This window comes from Rhipicephalus microplus, chromosome 3, assembly GCF_043290135.1.
Source record: "Rhipicephalus microplus isolate Deutch F79 chromosome 3, USDA_Rmic, whole genome shotgun sequence".
NCBI classification, from domain to species: Eukaryota; Metazoa; Arthropoda; class Arachnida; order Ixodida; family Ixodidae; genus Rhipicephalus; species Rhipicephalus microplus.
The window spans coordinates 18,646,588-18,667,902 of NC_134702.1; the positions used below are offsets into that span (position 1 = coordinate 18,646,588).

A 21,315-nucleotide genomic window follows, 5' to 3' on the forward strand; every position below is an offset into this window, starting at 1 on the left:
TATCACAAATATTTACCGAGACAGACTGTTGGGCCAGCTGGTACTGCATGTCGTCAGGTTTAACGCAAAGAAACAATGAAGAAAAATTGGAGACACCAGGTTACGTGTTTTCTGTCTTAACGTCTTCAGCCATTTCGCTATTGTTTCATTGCACTAAAGCTCAAGAGGATCCTTTGAAAGAGTGTAATGTTGGTCCTGCTTCATTGCAGAAAGCAGCACAAAAAAAAAGGGACTAGAAAAGAACCACACATACATTTGCACCTTGTACATGTGGTCTGTTCCTTGCCTCTATCTTTTTGCCCTTCCTACGATGATATTTCGTGCTACCCCACTACTACCACCACCACCATCACCCCCACTACAGTGCAAGATGCATGAAAGAGTGGAATATCACTCAGAGATGGGTGTCTGCTTACCTTACGCATGCTCTCCTCGAGGTTCTCGACGGAGTTGTCGCTGGAAGAGGAAAAGGGGTTAGGACTGAGATTGCCCACTTTCTGCTTTAGGGACTTGGTCACCACCGCCAGCACGCCTTCCCTTTTGTGGGGGAGAAGAGGGGGAGCGAAGAAGAGAGAAGACGGGGAAGCATTGTCAGCAGGAGGTCGCGAGGGGTTGAGATGTGCAGAGAAAGACGGTGCACATGTTTAGAAGAGAAGACATTTGCCAAAAAATGGGAAGAAGAGCATGAGAAGAAATGAATGAATCAGATAAAGAGGGATAATGGGGGAGGTACAAAGAACCGGAGAAGCAAGGATAAACAATGGGAGAATGAGAAAAGAGCAGAGCAAAATGAAGGGAGTGTCAGGAAAGGAGAGCGTAGGGTGAATAGGAGAATGGAGAGAAAAGGAAAGATGAAAATGTGACCATGAAGAGATGAAAGGATTCATGTACCAGGAAGAGAAGGCAGAAAAAGACGGAGACATGACAAAGGTGTAATGTCGGAACAAACGGGAGGACAGTAATACAGAGAGACGGAAAGAAAGAAAGAAATCATCAGAAGCCAAGCTCCTCCTACTCCTCCAATCCACAAATGATGTGCAGCATGTAGTACACACAGGGAACATAAATACAGACAGAAAGTGCAGCAAAATTCACATTTACTCGACATGCAGCCATCGACCTATGCATTTTTTGCTGTCACAAAGGATTGAAAGTACCCCATCTGGAGCACACAACTTGGATCACACAAATTTTGTCATACCGTGCATGTATTGTATGGGCTTCCTTTTTTTTTTTTTCGCACATATAACAGGGGGGAAACGATTAATCAATAATAAAGTGCCTTACCACATCAACATCAACATGGTCTCTATGCAAACAAACATCACAAAAGTTTGACTCTCTAGACACATGATATAGCAATCGCTTATGCTGGCTTGTGTTGACTAACTGTATTGGTGAATGATGATTAGTGCCATTAAATGATGGTGAGTCATGGCTAAATGGTCGTAAATGTTGGCTATCCAGTGTAGCAGCAGAAGCATTGTCTTCATTCAATATCACCTCCGTTGCTTGTCTAACCTATGTTTTTCTATCTTTTCTTTCTCTCACCCCCAAAAGAATGCTATGCAGAAAAGTCCGAACGTAATAAGCCACTATGGCAGTAGCTGAGAGCCTACCTGTCCTGTGCCTGCTGTGCACGGAGCTCGTGAAGTTCCTGCTCGAGCCGTTCGGAGTGCTTCTTGCAGCGCGCCAGCTCCTTCTCGTAGCGCCCAGAGCTGCGCAGGGCCTCTTCGGTGTTCTCCTTGAGGATGTGCTGTAGCGAGGCCATCTCCTCCCGGTGCCGACGCCGCTCAGCCTCAAGCTCATTCTCCTGCTCGCACTGAGCCACAAGCAGGAGCGATCGTGCTTCATCCAGGTCCCTCTGAAGCGCATGCAGCTTCTCCCCGAGGGCCTCGCGTTGCTGCCGCTCTGCCTGGAGCTCCTCTGCAAATTGAGCGGCGCATTGCATTGATAAGAGAAATCCCCCCCCCCCCCCATAAATAAGCTCTTTATGTCAAACTACCACGCCTCTGCAAGCCAGCCTTCAAGGACCCGTAAGCAACCTCTGAAGATACAAAAACAAGTGCACTTTTCTCTGCCAACGTTTCCATTTTTTCGGTGCGACTCACGACTGCAGTTTGTTCACATGATGTCACGAGCAAATAAGCTCTCGATTGGTTCATACACAAGGAATATAATATGTACATAGTCTGCTCCCCTGCCTTGCCATGGAGTGGCACGCCAATTCTGCCATGTCTTACATGACTACAGCGCACGATTGGCTGAGATCACTTCATTTTGTGTGTTTCCGAGTGCACAGGCGGCGATACCATGTAGCCGAAAACCACAGTATACTGACAGGCACAATACTTGGTGCTCACATCTTATATGAAGAGATAGGTGGCCCTAGGTGCCCTTTAAATAACTTTTTTTCATTGCTGTGACTAACAAGCTTTATTATCTGCGAAAAGAAGTAGTCAGCACTTTAGAAAAGCACTACCATCTTGTAGACAACAAATATTTAAAAAGTAACAAAGTAAAGATAACACCTATTGTAAGGGTGGTGAATGGGAGAAAGAAACCACCATCTTTTTTGAACATGGGGTGGTTTATAACACAGAAATCGAATTCTACAAATGGCTTCCTCTATCAGTATATTCACAAGATGTTATGGCCCATTTCACTCAGAACAGAACAGGAATTCATAGACAGTAAGGTATCATCATGAAAATGTTTCCGCATTGGTTCCGAGCCCAGGCTTCTGTTATTAACTTGTTTAACAAAAATCACATCTGTTTTAGCTACGTATGACCTCATTTTGTATTGAGATGTAATACATCATTCTGAATGAATTCAGCTAGAACCATATTTACTCACATTGTGCCAGCTTTTGCTAGTGTTGGCTACTCAGCATCAGCATTGTCAGCATCAATTGGGCATTATCAGCTAATGACAACTCACTTACTTTTAATGTAGCTGTACACTGCTACAACAGCAAGAGCGTCATCATTAAATCTCCATCCAACAAATGGGTCTGCCATCACTTCCTACTTGCCAGTTTCCTATGAACTCCTCTCTTTTTTACATGATGATGGAACACTACATTAATGCAAAGCAGTGGAAAATGCCCTATAATTGTGGCAGTATTTCATAGCATCCCAGAACAAAGTGGCATAGTAAAACACTGTAATATCTCAATGCCAAATTCTAAGCCAATAGGTACTCACAAAAAGCAGATAAAGGAGCTGGATTGTCCCCCAGCAACACGATGATACAGAAAGCCAAAAATGGCAACAACGTAGACAAACGAGCAGACTGTAATCGCTAGTCTCTCGTGCCGCAAGACGGCCCAGCATGTAAACCATGCATTCCTGATCAGCCTAGAAAAATAAGGGGTCTCCCAAAGGCCTACCTTCTTTCTGCATGAAGAGTTCCTTGAACTTTGCCCTCTTAAGCCCAAACTCTGTCTCCATCGTTTCTTTCTCTTTGCGTAGCTGCAGTAACAAAGTCCCCTCTTCAGCATCTATGCGAAATAAGAGGGTAGGGAAGGGAGTGTCGGCAGTAAGACAAGTCAGTTGAAAAATTCATGAAAATGTTTGTAAGATGCATTGCCCATCCACGAGACCTTGACAATACAAATGGTAGACTGTAGTACACGGCACGAAATGTGCAGCAACTGCAATTCTCCGCCTCAACACTGTTGCAGCTGTGCAGCAACAGCTTCTCGAAAAATACATTTGCTAACCAGATGCTACTTACAATAACACATACAAGTAGAGAATGTGGAGGCCTCAATTAAAGGTAAACTGAACATATGATGTGTTATATATATGTCATATATATAAACAGAGTAAAGAAGTACTTTAAAGCTGTTACTTAGGGTGGAAAGAGAAACATTCATAAGTTATATTCTAACCATCGATGCAGCCTACTTCATCTTTACATACATGAATTGCTCTTACACAATGACAATGTGTTGATACTTTACAAGTGATGCTACATAAAGTTTTGCCATCAAACAAATGAGTGACAGATTCCCATTTTATATATAAGGCTACATGTACACTTTTGCAATGTCCAATGCCACAGCACTCATCACGTTTCAGCGTAACACCTGTCTTTGCTGATAAGTGTCCCAGGCACACCTTTTGTGAGTTTTTATAATGAAACAGAAGAGCTGGTACAATAATCTTACTCAGCAATGCGAGCGTCGGCATGGCAGTGACATTCTTTGACATATCATATAACCTGACTCATTGAGAAATGCAGTGAAAAAAATGTTTTTACAAGTCTACATTACTACATATAGCAATGGCCTTAACCCGGTAAAGATAAGGCTGTTTCTTAGTTCTAGCTTTACAGAAGAAGCTGTAGCTTCAACAGAATTAGCTGTACCGGTCAACTGAGCCAAATCTGGCATGCCAGAGTACAAAATAAACACAGAAAGATGATTACCCTGGCTTGACATGCATAACTGTTTTCTGTGATATTGTAGTAACAATAAAAAACAGCTGTTCTACATCTCAAACAAACAGTGTTGTTCACCTTATGCCATGACTTTTTCATTCATGTCTGCTCACAATAATTATTAAGGAATGAGACAACAGCTACTAGAACAGCTCAGAACTACGACTTTTATTACAAATGAGAAACTTATGAGAATAAAAAACAATTTACACACTTTTCATCCCAACAAGCACTGCCACAATTGAACATGACAACAGATCCATGTTACAGAGTGTGATAGAAAACAGCACTGCACATTTTTTTCCTATAGACCCATTCCATGTTTGTAAACACAGGTAGACCAATGTCGACATTATGGATAAAATTATAGCGACATCTGCACGTAAATTCCGCCACAAGCGCTGAGGACTGATGTGTGCCAACAAAACGACGTTGTGAGACGCCATAAGCGTTGTGAAAGCCATAAGCGCTAAAGGCTGGCATGTGCGCAAACAAACAAAACTAAGTTGTGAGACGCGACTCACATCCAACCGCGACGCAGCTTGCCAGCATGCCGTTTTTTTTTTCTCGTTGCTTTTTTTGCTCGTTTTTTTTTTTCTCGTTGCAAAAACCCAGCATAAACTGCAGTAGGCAGAGGATATTTTGCCAACCAAAACAGCACCACCGCATATTCGTGGTGTAAGTTCGGTTTTTCTATAGATGGCTTGCACTGACGTCACTAATATCGCCTTGTTGAGCCTCAACATGTGAGCACATGACAATCCTGATGTCACATTAACATTATCGATGCATCACATGCAGGTTAATTCATTATACCCACACAGGGAGGTTTCTGCCACCACATTTTCACAATTTGTTTGTAATCAAAAGTGGAGTCCCAGTTCCTTTGACAAGCTACGTCTGTCACGTCCCGTGCAAGCCATCTATAAGGCTTTGCAGCATGACAGCATTAGAAACTTCATGCTCCTAACTTTTATAACTTGTTGCTTTCAAACAACCCAACAAAATGTTTTTTATTCCAACCAAATCTCATCTGCAGGTCAGTTAACTACATTTGGAGCACAAATGGTATTGTTAGATGCCGCTGTGACCATAATGGTGTAGAAACATGCCAGTACTGTCCGAGACTGTGACTTAGCGGCCCTTCTAGCTTGTTTACGTAAGCCACAATGTGGCTTGCAATGCTGAAAATGTCAAGTCATTAGCAAACATTCCTATAACAGTCTTCGTTATGCACTTTAGCTCTTCGGATTTCCATATAAGTAAAAGTATGCTTGTAACTAGGTTTACGAGATGATTAGGTGAAATCAAGGCAGAAAGCAGCCATACACCTATGTAAAATAACTTTGTAGAACTAGATATTTACAATTGCCTTGTTTATTTACAATGCAAGAGCTGAAATATTTTCACAGCTCTCTTACAACCAAAGCCCGCTTTTCAGGATGATATGCTGGAAATGCATGTCTATAAAAAGCCTGAATAAAAAAAAAGACAGGTACACCTGAGCTGCGGTGCCTTTCAATAACATGAAGAGCCGGCTGCTGTAAAATGTGGACACTTTTACTGCACTGACAAGCAAAAAAATTATGCCTGTAGTAAAAGGTTAAGCAGAATTTTTCATTGCTCACAAGTTGTAATGTCGCTAATGAAGGTTTCAGGTCCCTGAAGTACTTCATCTTTTAGTAAAAGGCTAAGCAGAATTTTTTATAGCTCACAAATTGTAATGTTGCTAATGAAGGTTTCAGGTCCCTGAAGTACTTCATCTTTCGAGTTGCTATGCAGAATTTTTCATTGCTCACAAGTTGTAATGTCGCTAATTAAGGTTTCAGGTCCCTGAAGTACTTCATCTTTCGAGCTGTATTATAGCCTTATATTTAATCCTGAGGCATTCCATTCAAGCAGTGAAGATTTCCATCCCGGCGTGTTTCTTTGTACAGTACATAGTTCTTTAACCAAATCCTACAAGCTGCTAACATGATTCATGACTATTGAAGCGTGAACGAAAGGGCAGGTACTGCAAAGGGGTACACATTTTTCGGAATGTGTTTTCGAAGTTCAATACCCCGAAATACTGCTACATAAAGCAATGCGGTGCCTATCAGTGCTGATGGCAAACTAACGTGCACCAAGGTTGTGGAACCATTGTTCCTCGGCCGTCTTAACCTTCACCACTTCTAGTTAGCGCGACCTCGAAGTAACAATGTAAAACGAAAACGAACAAAAAGCTGTAGTGCAGGAACAAAAAAATAATGCCCTAGCTGGAGCGTGGCAGGTGCCCGGTTTATGAAAGTCGAGTCTTAAACGAAACTGCTCACAGCTGTCGCGATGCTGGCGTGACGAACGGCCAAAAACAAGTTTGCGGAGTTTAAAGGTGGCAACAGACAGCGAAAAGGGGGTGCAAATGAATGGAAGGAGCTACAAAGCGAAAACGCGCCACGAAACACTTCCCGTTGCAGAGTCGCGACAGCCACACCAGCGAGCCCACCGACGTTTACGTTTCATTGTTTTGCACAGCTGTGAACAGCGAGGAACTTAAACGCGAAGCATGCCAACGCCCACAACGTTTCCATGTTTTAGGATGTAGCAAAAGAAGAACATCGTCGGTGTCATGTCAATCAGCTGACGATCACTCCCATCGAGCGTATCATTACGAGCTGTCGCTTCGAAAGGAATACGGCAACTCTCTGTTGGCACCGTCGGAGACGTTGGCAAGGGATTGCGCCAGCGACGGTAACGCAGTTTCCACGCTTTGACAAAGCCCCCAACTGCGGGATATTTGGATTCTTCTCAAGTTTGGAGGGGGCGACGAATCGTAGGGTCGCCAGTGATCAACAAAATGTGGTTTAAGCCTAAGGCCGTCGACAAAACATCGTTTCGTTGCGTGACCGAGTACTTACTTTCCGTGTCTCCGTTCTCAGATTGATGGTGCATGCCTGTAGCGTCCATGGTGATGAAATGTGCGTCCCAGGGTAGCGATTACCTCACAGGAGAAAATTTCGGAACTTCATTTTCGAGTTGCACACTCCGCATAGCGGAAGTCCTCTATGGGTGACAGAGTTAAAAAAAAAAAAAAAATAGTTGCACGCGATGTCACTGCCGTCTGGGCTGCCGGGATTTGGCTTGTTCAGTTTCTCATTTTCTAGATTCGGTGTAACTTATCACACAAATTGATCAATTCATAAATTAGCCGACAGTATTACTGTGGTTTTTTTAGTTTTACTTAGTATTTCTGTGACACAAGTTATGCGGGAAAAGGTGGGTTAATCAGTTTCGGTTTCGGATATCACGACGCGCAGGAGCGCGCCAAGCGTGTTATTGGTAGTTCCTCAGTTTATGTTCGACAATAATTACACTTGATGTATGAATTCGACAATGACGTGTTAATTGGTAAAAATACTATTGACTTTTACAGCAAGCTTTCTCAGTGGAAACTCTCAGTGGGGAACTGCAACGTTACACTGAAGACACTGTCACTTCTCTTAATATAGTGCTGTGTCTTCTCGAAGCAAAGTAACGAGCTTACTCTCACATGATTCAGTTATGTGTTTACTAACACATGTGTGAGTACACGCACACAGCATTCAAGTTACGGTAGAGCATCGGGCACGTAAGTCGAAGGTTCTGGGCTCATATCCCACCAACATAAAAGGGTGATTTTTCGTTCAATTTCTTTCAGTTTAGGTCAGAAATTGTTCTCCTACAATTAAAGAAACAATGTTGTCTCTGCCTTCCTTGTTTGTTGTTTTCTTTAGTTATGTTTAAAGAAACGAGTTCGACGAGAAATTCGCCTCATTACGTACGAGTCTACAAGATAAGACTAACACAGGACTAAGGAATGCGAAGTCTAAGGGCAAGTTTTTTCTTGTTAGACGAGACATTTGTGAGAACAGAAAATGAAGCGATGGAAATAATTGGTGTATCTTATCTGTAGTAACTGTAATATACAATATTAAGAAATAAAAATGGACAGCAAGGTAAATATAGCATGCTCACCGTCAGGGACAAAACTTGCAACCTTCCCATTACGTGGCCGATGGTGTACCATTTGAACTACGGTGGTGATCATTCAGCCGACCACTTTAGTGGCCATATGCTTGTATTAACATCAAACAGTGTTAATTAGCACCGTTAGTAACTATGGCGGCCCTTTAAATTTTTTTTGTTCATTCATAGTGAGGGTTTCGTTTAGGCTAATTTAAAGACTTCAGCTAGTGTGCAATGGATTATTCATCAAAGGCCAGCTCATGAAGGCATCACGTGCAGCGTATCGCCAGCAGCCATAAAAGGAGTGTTTCGCGCTTTTTAAGCACAATTTGTAAATAATCAGTGCAACATACGTTAGTCAAATACTACAGACAGGGCATCAAGTATAATTTTAATCATGGCAACAGACATAAGTGCATGAGTGGAACAACAAAGAGAATTAACTATAAAGGTATTACGTTCAGTAAAATTATACACATCAGTGAAATAACAACCTGCCTGGATTACTAGTATCCCGATGACGCACAGCATGGACAGAAAACTGCAACATTATGCGTAACATATTTGATATCCTCTCATGTGAGAGCACCAACGAGAAATTATTTCCGGAGTATATGAGTAAATATTACATTAAAAAATAGATACAATATGCGTTCACACGTCAAGCGTTAAGGCTGCGTTAAGGACGGCGACACGGCAACGACTGCGAACAGGGTGACGACGGCGGCGCTGATGTCGTGTGAACAGGCGCCGATAGAGGGCGTGAATGAGAGGAAGGAGCGGAAAATGGTGCGCGTAGACTTGACGCCGCCGCGGCCGTCGGTGATTGGTCGCACGTTTCCCGCCAGCAGGCCGCTGCACGACGCGTCATCACCGAGACGCCAACGCAACTTGCGCAGCTCTTCCAACTGCGATTCAGACGGCAAAGAAAGAAAATCCACGCTAGAAACAAACACAATCATTATATATATATATATATATATATATATATATATATATATATATATATATATATATATATATATATATATATATATATATATATATATATATATATATATATATATATATATATATATATATATATATATATATATATATATATATATATATATATATATATATATATATGATGTTGCCATTTATATGCTTGTAGCACGAGGTCGCAAGTTAATTCCATGTGGATGTCCAAGAAAAAAGCTTTCCTAGATGACAAGAAAAGAAAAAAAAACACTTGAGGAATTTGAAGAATTATGACCATGTTTAAATACGAGAGCATTAATTGTCGTTGAGCACGGCACCTGAAGTGCTCTGCATGCTATGTCAGGCTAAAGCAAGAGTCTTTTTATGAAACTCGATTAGGCTTAGGCCTGCCTGCCTTCCTGCCTGCCTGCCTGCCTGCCTGCCTGCCTGCCTGCCTGTCTGTCTGTCTGTCTGTCTGTCTGTCTGTCTGTCTGTCTGTCTGTCTGTCTGTCTGTCTGTCTGTCTGTCTATCTATCTATCTATCTATCTATCTATCTATCTATCTATCTATCTATCTATCTATCTATCTATCTATGTCTGTCTGTCCATTCGTTTGTCTTGGTAATGTGGGCTTTGTCGCGCAAAACGTCATCTTGCGGAAAAGTCAGCTTTGGCAAGCGCTTTTTATGGCACTCGCATGAACTATTGCTTTAATGGGGCCCTGCAACACTTTTGGAGCATGGTCAGAAAATGCTGCCGATCGGTAGTAGAGGCTCCCGAAAACACGCGAGCCAAATATTTTAGCGTAGCACGCAGCCTAGAATTCGCAATAAATTATCAAAATCGGCTAAAATTGCTTTCTTTTCTCTCGACAAACCACGCAATATGACCAAAAATCACACGTAGTGAGCCCATCTATCAGCCATTGGCTGATTTGAACATGGCGCGCTCACTTGTTACAGGGTTCGCCACGGGAAGCCGCTACGTGTCCACGCGTGCGTGTGCAATCGCATTGAAAAAGCCGCGCATACGAAGAAAAAAAAGAAAAAAAGTGCTCAAGGTCACGAGACGCGCATGACGTTTTTCTGTGACCCTGCCATCCCTCACTGCTTAGCTTCCAGCGCTTTAGACGGGACAAGAGAGAAGGCAATTGCAGCATGCGACAAGCCTTCGTAACTCCACTCATGCTGGACGAATTCTTAGAATTTTTGTGGCGTTGATTTTGTGAGGCAATAAGCTCTCCCAGTGAATTCATTCTATGGTTACTTGAAAAAAAAGTGTTTCAGGGCCCCTTAAAGCAGGCGTTGCCCCATAAAGAATCTTCCAGCAAAGAGGCCAGTTTTGGCAAGCTCTTATCACATCTGCACAAACCATGATGTTGAAGCAGGTTTTTCCATTCAAGGAGTTTTATTGCGAAGAAGCCACTTTGGCAAGCGTTTCTTATCGTGTCTGCACAAATTATCACATTATAGCAGGCTTTGCCACACAAAATGTCTTCTTGCGTAGAAGCCAGCTTTGACAGGTGCATTTTATCACGTCTGCACAAATCATCAATTTAAAGCAGGCTTTGCCGCACAAAGGGCCTTTTTGCGGAGGAGCGATCTTTGCGGGGGCAGCTTGCGTGCGTTCGAATCACCCAGCAGCAAAATTACGACGCTCAACGTTATAATCTGCAACACCGACTCGTCGTCTATCATTCCGGCGAAAAAGTATGGGTCTGGAGTCCTATTCACCGCCGGGGACTATCTGAAAAAATTGCTGAAGAGGTATTTCGGCCTCTACACAGTTGTACGACGCCTGAATGACGTTAACTACGTGGTCGTTCCTCACAGCCCCTCGAGAACTCGCCAGCACAAACCGGAAATAGTGCACGTTGTCCGAATGAAGCCCTATTGTTTGGACTGATTCGCACTATACATCTACTGCACCATCTTTTGTGGTAGACCATCGGGACGATGCTCTCTGGTGGGAGGCAAATAACGCATTCAATATGCAACACTAAAAGAACAACGAAGAGCACGCGCAACGAGAGAGAAAGACAAGCTTTTCACCCGATCGGTTTGCCTGTGTTCTGGTGTAATTACAGTGGGTTGTCGTGCATTTGATTACTGCTATTTTTGCGTCGTGACAATATACAGCATGTGTCACTGACTTACTGTCTATTGACCTAAAATAAACATTCTTGAACAAAGTACGAGTCAGCTTTAGCAAGCGCTTTTTATAGCGTCTGCCCAAACCTTCACGCCAAAGCGGGTTTTGCCGCACAAAGAGTATTCCTTCGGAGGCGCCATCTTTGTAAAGCGCTTATCCGGTTTAGGGGCGCACAGTGCGGGTCAAGTGTTCCAGGCCACGCTCCCTTAAGAATAAATAGGATAGTGGCCCGGGAACTATTCAACCCCCCCCCCCCCCCCTCCAACCCCTCATGTTCATATACGGAAGCGAGGAAAGAACAGAGCTGCTATTGTAAAATATTCCTGTCTGTTCTGTTCTGTTCTGTTTATGTTATGTTATGTTATGTTATGTTATGTTATGTTATGTTATGTTATGTCCTGTCCTGTCCTGTCCTGTCCTGTTCTGGTCTGGTCTGGTCTGGTCTGGTCTGGTCTGGTCTGGTCTGTTCTGTTCTGTTCTGTTCGGCTCTGTTCTGCTCTGTTCTGCTCTGTTATGTTCTGTTATGTCCTGTTATGTTCCGTTCTGTTCTGTTCTGTTCTGTCCTGTCCTGTCCTGTTCTGTTCTGTTCTGTTCTGTTCTGTTCTGGTCTGGTCTGGTCCGGTCCGGTCTGGTCTGGTCTGGTCTGTTCTAGTCTGTTCTGGTCTGTTCTGATCTGCTCTGTTCTGCTCTGTTCTGCTCTGTTCTGCTCTGTTCCGCTCTGTTATGTTACGTTATGTTATGTTATGTTATGTTCTGCTCTGTTCTGCTCTGTTCTGCTCTGTTCTGCTCTGTTCTGTTATGTTGTTCTGTTCTGTTCTGTACTGTACTGTTCTGTTTTGCTCTGTACTGTACTGTACTATCATGTCCTGTCCTGTCCTGTCCTGTTCTGTTCTGTTCTGTTATGCTATGTTCTGTTCTGTACTGTACTGTACTGTACCATTCTGTTCTGTCATGTCATGTCATGTCATGTCCTGTCCTGTTCCGTTCCGTTCCATTCTGTCTGTCTGTCTGTCTGTCTGTCTGTCTGCCTGTCTGTCTGTCTGTCTGTCTGTCTGTCTGTCTGTCTGTCTGTCTGTCTGTCTGTCTGTTTGTCTGTCTGTCTGTCTGTCTGTCTGTCTGTGGAAGCAAGTACCTGCTTCTGACCAATGGGGACAGTTCTCTGGAAGACCACGTTGATGGTTCGCTCGGTGCATGGCGGGAAAGAGAGTGAGCCCGGGTAGATGTAGTACTCGAGCGTGTCGTCCGGCATGAGCGACGACATCAAGAACTCGATGCTCTTGTGCTGGTTGCGTGCGCTGTCGTGAAGCTCTTGCATGACGTCCAGGAACGGAACCAGGTCTTCGTTGTCGTCGTTTTTCTCCTGAAGATGCAAAAAAAAAAACATCTTACTCGGATGTATGAGGGACTGTCAGTATTTCTTCCGGTGTTCCAAAGCTCTGGATTGAGTTTAACGTAAGTTAAGAGAAAAAAAAGCAAGAAGTCTGAAATTTCTCACTTGTACTCTCACCCTACTAGCGTAATGTGGTGTGAAAAAACGCCTCTATTGCACCGTGGCTTAAAAAAAGCATAGCAAAGTTTTTCTATGAACTTTGGCTGTGCTGATATCCGCGTTTCTGTTGGCACGCTCTCATATTTTGTGTTTTAGAAAAGCCAAGAATGTTTCATGTTCTACAGGTTGTAAAACGGAATCTATATACGACAAAATAACGCTCACTGTCTCCTGTGGCTTTCTACGATTTCGTATACATAGGCACTCACTATATAGGCAATTTTACAATCGACGCATGGCTGCTGACATCTTGGTCTGACATCTTGGTGTGTCATGACGTGAAATTAGCGACATGATGAAACGTCACATGTACCGATCCAACCGCTTTCATGCGTGAGCGTCCACCGCAGCACAGTTTGTTTGGTTAAGGGAACATGGTAAACCCCATACGCACCATGTATTTTAGGCAAAGCTTATTTACCTTTTTCTCCATAATCATAAGAGTTACACTAATTGTTTTACTATCATTGTGATCATACGCCATTTCTCTCCTTACTGAAGTAGATTTAATGCTAAAAATTGTAACGCTAGTTTTTTTGTATTTTTTTAAACTTTACGTCCCTAATTATCACTCGGTAATAACAGTTGAATGTCGTGGTGAAGAACATTTCCTCACCCAACAGTAATTCTGCTTCGGCATATTTTTATTACGTTATCTAAATACCGGGAAAAATGTTTCTAGATACAGTGATGGCTGAGATAAAGAACCAAAAGTACAAAAAAGCATGTTTTGAGGTAATCGCATTTAAAGTGGAAAATGTGCATTATTTCAAAAGCAAATTGATGAACCTGTTCAATACCAATACTAATCACCAATATCATTTTTATTTGTGTTGAAACGTCTTGCTTGGCGAATTTCCAAAGGATTTTAGCACATTTAAACGGGCTATATTGCCATTTACACGGAAATCAGAACAGTAGGTCTGAAAACTATTATGCACCAAAGTAATGTGCAGACGTCTCAGCAGAAAACAGCACTTTGCGATAGCTGGACAGACACTGGAAGTTGTAAAGGATATGTCTACATAGGACAGGTATAGTAGCCGCGGAGCCGAACCATGAGAGTGAAATAAGTAGAATAATAAGGATGGGGTGGATCACTTTGGCAAGCATTCTCAAATCATGAATGAATCTGCCACTAACCCTCAAGAGGAATGTATATAACAGCTGCATATCGCCGGTACATACCTAGGGAGCAGAAACCTGAAGGCTTACAAAGAGGGTACAGCTTAAATTGAGGACGACGAAACGAACGATGGGAAAAAATAATAGGTGTAACCTTAAGAGACAAGAAGGGAGCAGAGTGGGCAGGGAACAAACCGGGTTTAAAGATATCATAGTTGAAATCAAGAAGGAATGGACATGGACTGGGTGCATAATGTGTAAGCAGGATAACCGCTGGTCATTAAGGATAACTGACTAGATTCCCAGAGAAGGCAAACGCACGAAGTGTAGACAGGTGATAGACATGTTCAAATCGAGATTATCAGTGCAAGCATAGATGTGTGCAACGAGGGAGGCAGGGGGGGTTGGGGGCTGCCCCTTTTGGTAACTTTAAAGAGGGAACGCAGAGTCTAGCCCATGCATTTTCATAGTAGGAGAGAACACGACAATAACCCTTCACCACTACCCCCCCCCCCCCCCGCCACCCGTGAAAGGGAACCCTGCGAAAGTTTATGGGAGTAAGCATAGGTTGCGCTCAGAAATATGCGTGTTCTTGCTGCGTCATACGCCAATACACGAAAACATCCAGTTATTACGCTCTATTACTGTTTTTTTCTCACTTTATTGTTTCTTATTTCTATATCTTACTTTTCTCGGCATTTGTTTGTGTACAGCCCATGTCCTCACCTCAAAAAGTATGACGAGCACTAGCAGGCCGTTGGCCTCCTTGAGACAGTCGTTCTCGTTCAACAGCTCGGTGGTGTGGATCAGTTGTACCTGTACGAAAAATGACAAGACTGAGGGAAATTTGGTGCTGGGAAACCCTCTTTCTTTTTCTTCGGTTTTCTGTTTCTTTCTCTATCTTTTTCTTTTGCCACTCTTTTCTGTTCTTTTTCTTTATTCTTATTGTTTGAATTTTTCTTCCTAGTTTATTTTTTTCTTTCTCTGTTTTTTCAATATCTCGCTTGCATACTCTCGTTTCTTAGCGTACAGCGTACGACAGCATACGACAATCAGAGCCATCGTCATGGCGCTCATCATCATCATCATCATAATCAAGGCGCTCGATGAACAAGGGGAAGAAGACTACAGTGTCTAGAGACACTGTAAGAAGACCTCTTTGGCACGAGCGAGTGCTAAAATTACTACGCAAGGAATGGATTTACCTACGGTACACTATTTCACTGCGTTACGCCACCACGCGGTCATAGCCTAAGTCAACCCGGCTTCCTAAAGTGCTGCGCACTACAAGAAGTTTTACTGGCACTGAAGTCCCTCATCTATACCCTTTAAATCAAATAGGCAGTCTCTAATTTATTGTGAACACAAAAATGACCACGATGTCTCTAGTTTGAACGAATAGCACTGTCAACTCGTGAGAATTAGTTCGCGCAGCTGTAGTGGGCAGGACAGGCAAACTGTTTCTGCGCGCTTGTATACCTCGGCGGCGAATCCCTGGTTCTCAATGAAGTGCTCGGATCCCGACTGACTATCTTTTCCAAAGTGAATTGTGCCCATGAAGAAGCTGTACTGGACCTGCAGGGGCCCACCGAATACACCGAGGTCCACACCGAAAGGGTAGAAGAACACTGCGCAGCTGCGCAGAACGCATTGTTTGCTGTTGATTGATTGATTGATAGATAGATAGATTGATTGATTGATTGATTGATTGATTGATTGATAGATAGATAGATAGATAGATAGATAGATAGATAGATAGATAGATAGATAGATAGATAGATAGATAGATAGATAGATAGATAGATAGATAGATAGATAGATAGATAGATAGATAGATAGATAGATAGATAGATAGATAGATAGATAGATAGATAGATAGATAGATAGATAGATAGATAGATAGATAGATAGATAGATAGATAGATAGATAGATAGATAGATAGATAGATAGATAGATAGATAGATAGATAGATAGATAGATAGATAGATGTCTAGTATTCACTGCATACGAAAAAAAAAGACCCACAGTTTCACCGAAATAGCGAAACAACAAATGTGATAGCTAACGCACTAGAGCGCCAGCTGAAGTAGGACTAGCAGCTTTATGGAAAATGCTCTTCTGGTGTGTACTTTCGGACTCCGGGCACCTTTCGTTAAGTCACCGGTGTTCAGCTGTGGCATGACACACGCGCAGCTGCACATTGTTACGGGAAATGTACGCGAGCGAGGTTTCTCTTCCGAACAACTAACGTGTCGCTGAAGCTGTTTGGCGGACGTTGTGACGACACGCCATTCTGCATGCTTCTCACCGTGTGCCTTCTGCTCGCGTGAATAATATTAAGACGACGTAGACAAAGTTGAAGCGCAGCTCACGCACTCACGTTGATTTTTTTTTCCACTCAAGGTTTCGGTGCGGGCAGGTAGTTATTTTATCTTTACCTTTCTGTTTCGTTTTTTTCTAGGTTTTTTCTTTGCTGTTTTTCAGTGCCTTTGTTTTTGTGTTGTTTGTTTTTGTTTTTCTTACTCATGTTCTGCTCTTTGTGCCATATGGTTTTTATCACATGGTCACTGTATCCTCTATATATTTTCGTGCTCTGCGCAATAAACTCAGTTGGAAGTTAGCGCTCGTGTCTTTCGTGTCCTTCTTGTCTCTGTGTCGTCGTTTTGTTCTCGCGCTATAACTATCGTCATGCCATACCAACTAGCCCAAGCTGCCACACTTCTAAGCCGCAGAGCCGATGTGGACGAAAGGCAATGCAATCGCGTGACTTTGGCTGAGTTTCATGTAAGCAGCCGCTTACATGAAACATGGTTTTATACGTACAAGAGTAAATATATCACTCTTAGAAGTCTGTCAGTCCTGCGGGGCCCGCGCAGCAGCCACAGCATTAGCTGGAGGAGCAGGGAGCCCGTTGTAAACTCTCTTAGGGCACCTACTTCAAGTAAAAGTGCGAGGCGTTTATGAAGCAATATGCGCCTACATGGCTGCAAACTGAGTTGGTACTGGGGTTGATCAGAACAATGACGAACAATGGCTTAGACCTTCGTCTATGATGGGAAGCTTCAAATTGCCTACTCAATGTGATATTCAGATGGTGTGAAGTCCGGCATGATTCTACTATTCTGCTACGCAATGGGACGTTTCGACCGCGAACGCCATCCCTGGCCATAACAGAGGAATCTCGTTGATTCGTCTTTCGCGAGAACCGAGAAATGGAAGTATTATCTGAAAGTAGTATCGATATTTTGAAAAGAAGGAAAACATGCATATTCCGTCTGCAATTTACCTTTGATTAGTAACCTTTGAGCTGTTCAGTTTTTGCTGTAATTTTTTTTTCAACGTCGTGAAATAAATTCTTCTGATAAGTAAAAAAAAAACTGCAGTTTTCTCACTCAGGTCTGCATTGAGGAGAAAGCTACGAAGTGTGTCGAAGTGTTCGACTGCGTCACACGCTGGCTTTCAGCGATCTTTTTGCCGCAAAAACGACTCTGTTGAGGCCTCACCAGCTCTGGAGCGTACATATTTCGGCTTTCTATAACGCGTTTCGAGCTGTTATACCTAATAATAAACGTTGGAGTTCAAGATACGTTGGTCGAGATGCACTTTCACGGTCCTATTATCCCATATAGGGCTATCATTGCTATTATTACTATTATTAGGGCAAGAAAGTTACCGTAATATATGCGCGAAAAATGCGTTACTTTCAATGGACGTTGGCCAGAAATATAAAAAAAACGTGTCACACCAAATTACGCATTATACAGAATCGCATCAACGAGATTCCACTGTACATAAACTTGTAAAGGATACTCTATTGAGGAAGTTCAAAGTACTGGCTTGCCTGTGTGGTAGAATACTTGATTTCCGCGCAGTGTGCCTGCGTTCGATGCTGACTCGCAACCTGGTTCTTATTATGCGCGATAGCGGTGACGGACAACACCTTCATGTTTCATTCAAGGATCTCCGGCAAAAACTGTTCATTATTTATGCTGCGCTGTCTTTAATTAACACGATAGAGAACGCTTGGAGCGATGAGATGGCTGCTTACGCGTCGTTCCGACCATCTCGATGTCGATCTGCAGGTACGAGTCGTAGTTCAGGAACTGGATTGGATCGAAGTACTTGTACTCGGACTGCGCGAACAGCACCGAGATGGGCGACTGCTGGGAGCCCCCGCACGAGGGGTACCGACGGTGCCAGGCAGTGTAATCTGCGCACGTTGTACTCCTCTGTACTGATTGTTACGTACGTAAATGCTGAACGATTTTGTACTGTTTCGTGACTATCATTAACTTCACAAGGAAATCTAGTATGCAAGAGAAGCGGTACATCCGAAGACAGATTTAGGCACCAACTTCTCGTTAAAGACATTTGATAGATAGATAGATAGATAGATAGATAGATAGATAGATAGATAGATAGATAGATAGATAGATAGATAGATAGATAGATAGATAGATAGATAGATAGATAGATAGATAGATAGATAGATAGATAGATAGATAGATAGATAGATAGATAGATAGATAGATAGATAGATAGATAGATAGATAGATAGATAGATAGATAGATAGATAGATAGATAGATAGATAGATAGATAGATAGATAGATAGATAGATAGATAGATAGATAGATAGATAGATAGATAGATAGATTCTCACTGAGAATGTCGGTGGTGTCATACTTCAAGCAGAGCGGGAGCGTCTCGTAACTCCAATTTTCGACCCTGCAGCTTCGGTAGTTTTCTGAAAGTTTAGATGACATGTCAGTGACGTCACTTTTGGCCACAGAAAGGAAAGTTTGAAATGGGATGCCACCGTACACAAGAGAAAATTGCAGTTTCACAATCAGCTGACTCGATTGCTTCTCGGGGGCTCATGACGACTCGGTTGTAACAAGCTTTATGGGCCGTGAACTCGGTAGCGAACAAGCGCCACAGATACGGAGATGAACCGCACATACAAAGACGACGATGATTGCAAGCCAGAACAGGTCATGATGATTGACAGCTGTTCAAATGAGGATGAAGCCCATAACGGATGCCTAAAATAATTGTTTTCCTTTACTGACCATACGGGATTTTAAGAATTACCTGTGGCAGATATTATAATTGCAACCCTCGAATTCGTTTGCTCGAATAGGGAGCAGCAGATCCAAATACGTACTTAGTTAAGAAATAGAAATGCACTACATATTTTGGTCACTTTTGTTTTGGCCCATATCGTCATATTGAATTCCCAAAACGTACAGGACAAGGGGGGGGGGGGGGGTCAAAAGTTCCCAGGCCATGCTGCCGTAGGAGTACATGGGACAATCACCTCGGAACTCTTGAGCAGCATTCCAGCAAGGTTCCTCGCAGCGCCCTCCTCCTCCCTATTATGTAAATGTATGGAGCCGACTTTGTGCTCACCCCGATTCGGAACAGCCCCACTTTTTATTATGTGGGGATGACTTTCCGTCCTCCACCTCCTCTTAGATGACAAGAGGGGGGGGGGGGGGGGCTGCCACTCACCATGCGCTTTCCTCTCCGCATGTCCGCGCCCTCACCCTCGAACCATCTTCCCCTCGTGCGCACGCATGTGCCAATGCACTTACGTATGAATTTCTCGTTGGTGCACCAGTGGTAGACATCGGCAATCCTCGACTGCTGTGAGTGGCTGACGACCGCCTTGGACACTGGAAGGGCGAGTTCGTGCCACCGGCTTACTCCATTGTCTTGCTTAAAGATATAAGTCGCCAACGGTCCCCGTCACCAATGAAATGATGTCCCTCATCATTAAGAATAGTTACAGCACAATCGTTAGCGTTACCCCTATTCCCTGCTGTCCGCGTGAACTGTCTCATCTAGGTACATTATGTCATTTACTAAGGCTCATAATATTGCCGCGACATCTTGCCTGCATTCAAACAACGCGCCCATCACCGCGCGCACAGGGACATGCATGCGCGCCGTCTAGTGTTGCGCAGAGACGATGATGATAGCACGAGCACCCAGCTGGACCCGGCTGATGTGCGCCACGCGCTCGGAACTTCGCTTGAAGAGGAAGAAGAAGAAGGCGGACATCTTTGGTGTTCGGCTGTAACGTTCTATGACCATAGTTCCTTTGAGTTGTGGGCACAGGTTCGCCCTTTCATGAATACGTTTTACTACATCCCTGAGTCCTTCAACATCGTTACAATATAAAGAACAGCTTGCACCGTTCAGAGTGCCTTTCTTTCGCTCAACAGTAATCGTCTTTTGGTTTCTTGCGTTTCCTTTCTTGAAGACTTTGTGCTCACCACTTTCCTGTACAAAACGTTCTATCTATCTATCTATCTATCTATCTATCTATCTATCTATCTATCTATCTATCTATCTATCTATCTATCTATCTATCTATCTATCTATCTATCTATCTATCTATCTATCTATCTATCTATCTATCTATCTATCTATCTATCTAGCTGTCCGTCTGTCGCAGAAACACACAGCAATACAAAAAACATCTATGTATATTGTATCTCTAAACCAATCTGCCTGCCTGGTCGCAATCCACAACCCTTCGATACGACATTCAACTTATAACCAATGGTTCATTTAAAAAGGCCTGCACGCCACAGAAATACTTACGGTAGGTTCCATGTGCCGCGCAGCGACTAGAACTGATGATCATATAGACGGAAGTGTATGACATCTGCGATCATGTTGACAGCGCAAGCACAGTTTCTTTAAAGCTGCTGGTAATAGCATCTCGTGTACGCTGTTGCGAATCAATACAGCTATTTAGAACCAGTCGGCTCTGCAGAAAAGAATGCACTCACCCACGTGCGTAAGATTCGTCGTACGTGCATGCTTGGGATTCTTCTAGCTCGCGATGCTACTCGAGATGCCTCGTTGTTGTTGTTGTTGTTGTTTCCCTGTGCAAATGGCTCGTACCCAAAGAAGGGGATTGGCCGATTATAAGGTGAATTCGCCCTAAACTTTCAGCTATGCGTCATTCCTACAAATTTTTTGTAACTTAATTTTGATTTGAAATACCGATATCAAGTTTGCAGAAAAAAAAAGAAGAAAAATAGTGAGACAGTAATTTAGCAAGAAAATCGTTTAGTCGC

General features: G+C 43.1%; 2 protein-coding genes across 4 annotated transcripts in view; both read right to left on the reverse strand.

Annotated features, from left to right (window-relative positions):
- LOC119181184 (rab GTPase-binding effector protein 1) overlaps positions 1 to 7,511 on the reverse strand; it is a 54,683-nt gene extending 47,172 nt beyond the window's left edge. For all 3 annotated transcript variants that reach the window (XM_037432367.2, XM_075888996.1, XM_075888997.1), the window contains exons 1-4: positions 7,347 to 7,511; positions 3,395 to 3,505; positions 1,620 to 1,926; positions 417 to 537 (exon numbers count right to left, since the gene is read on the reverse strand). In XM_037432367.2, coding sequence (XP_037288264.2) covers positions 417 to 537; positions 1,620 to 1,926; positions 3,395 to 3,505; positions 7,347 to 7,395 — 588 coding nt within the window. In that variant the 5' untranslated portion in view covers positions 7,396 to 7,511. The remainder of the gene's footprint in view (positions 1 to 416; positions 538 to 1,619; positions 1,927 to 3,394; positions 3,506 to 7,346) is intronic.
- A 1,296-nt stretch (positions 7,512 to 8,807) lies between these two features.
- On the reverse strand, positions 8,808 to 20,876 carry LOC119163607 (carbonic anhydrase 2). The gene is made up of 7 exons (XM_075887668.1): positions 20,834 to 20,876; positions 19,819 to 19,899; positions 18,271 to 18,432; positions 15,701 to 15,849; positions 14,948 to 15,037; positions 12,680 to 12,907; positions 8,808 to 9,341 (listed from the first exon to the last, which is right to left on the reverse strand). Exons 1-7 carry the CDS (start codon positions 20,874 to 20,876, stop codon positions 9,102 to 9,104), a joined length of 993 nt encoding a protein of 330 aa, XP_075743783.1. The 3' UTR covers positions 8,808 to 9,101.
- Positions 20,877 to 21,315: the final 439 nt, after the last annotated feature.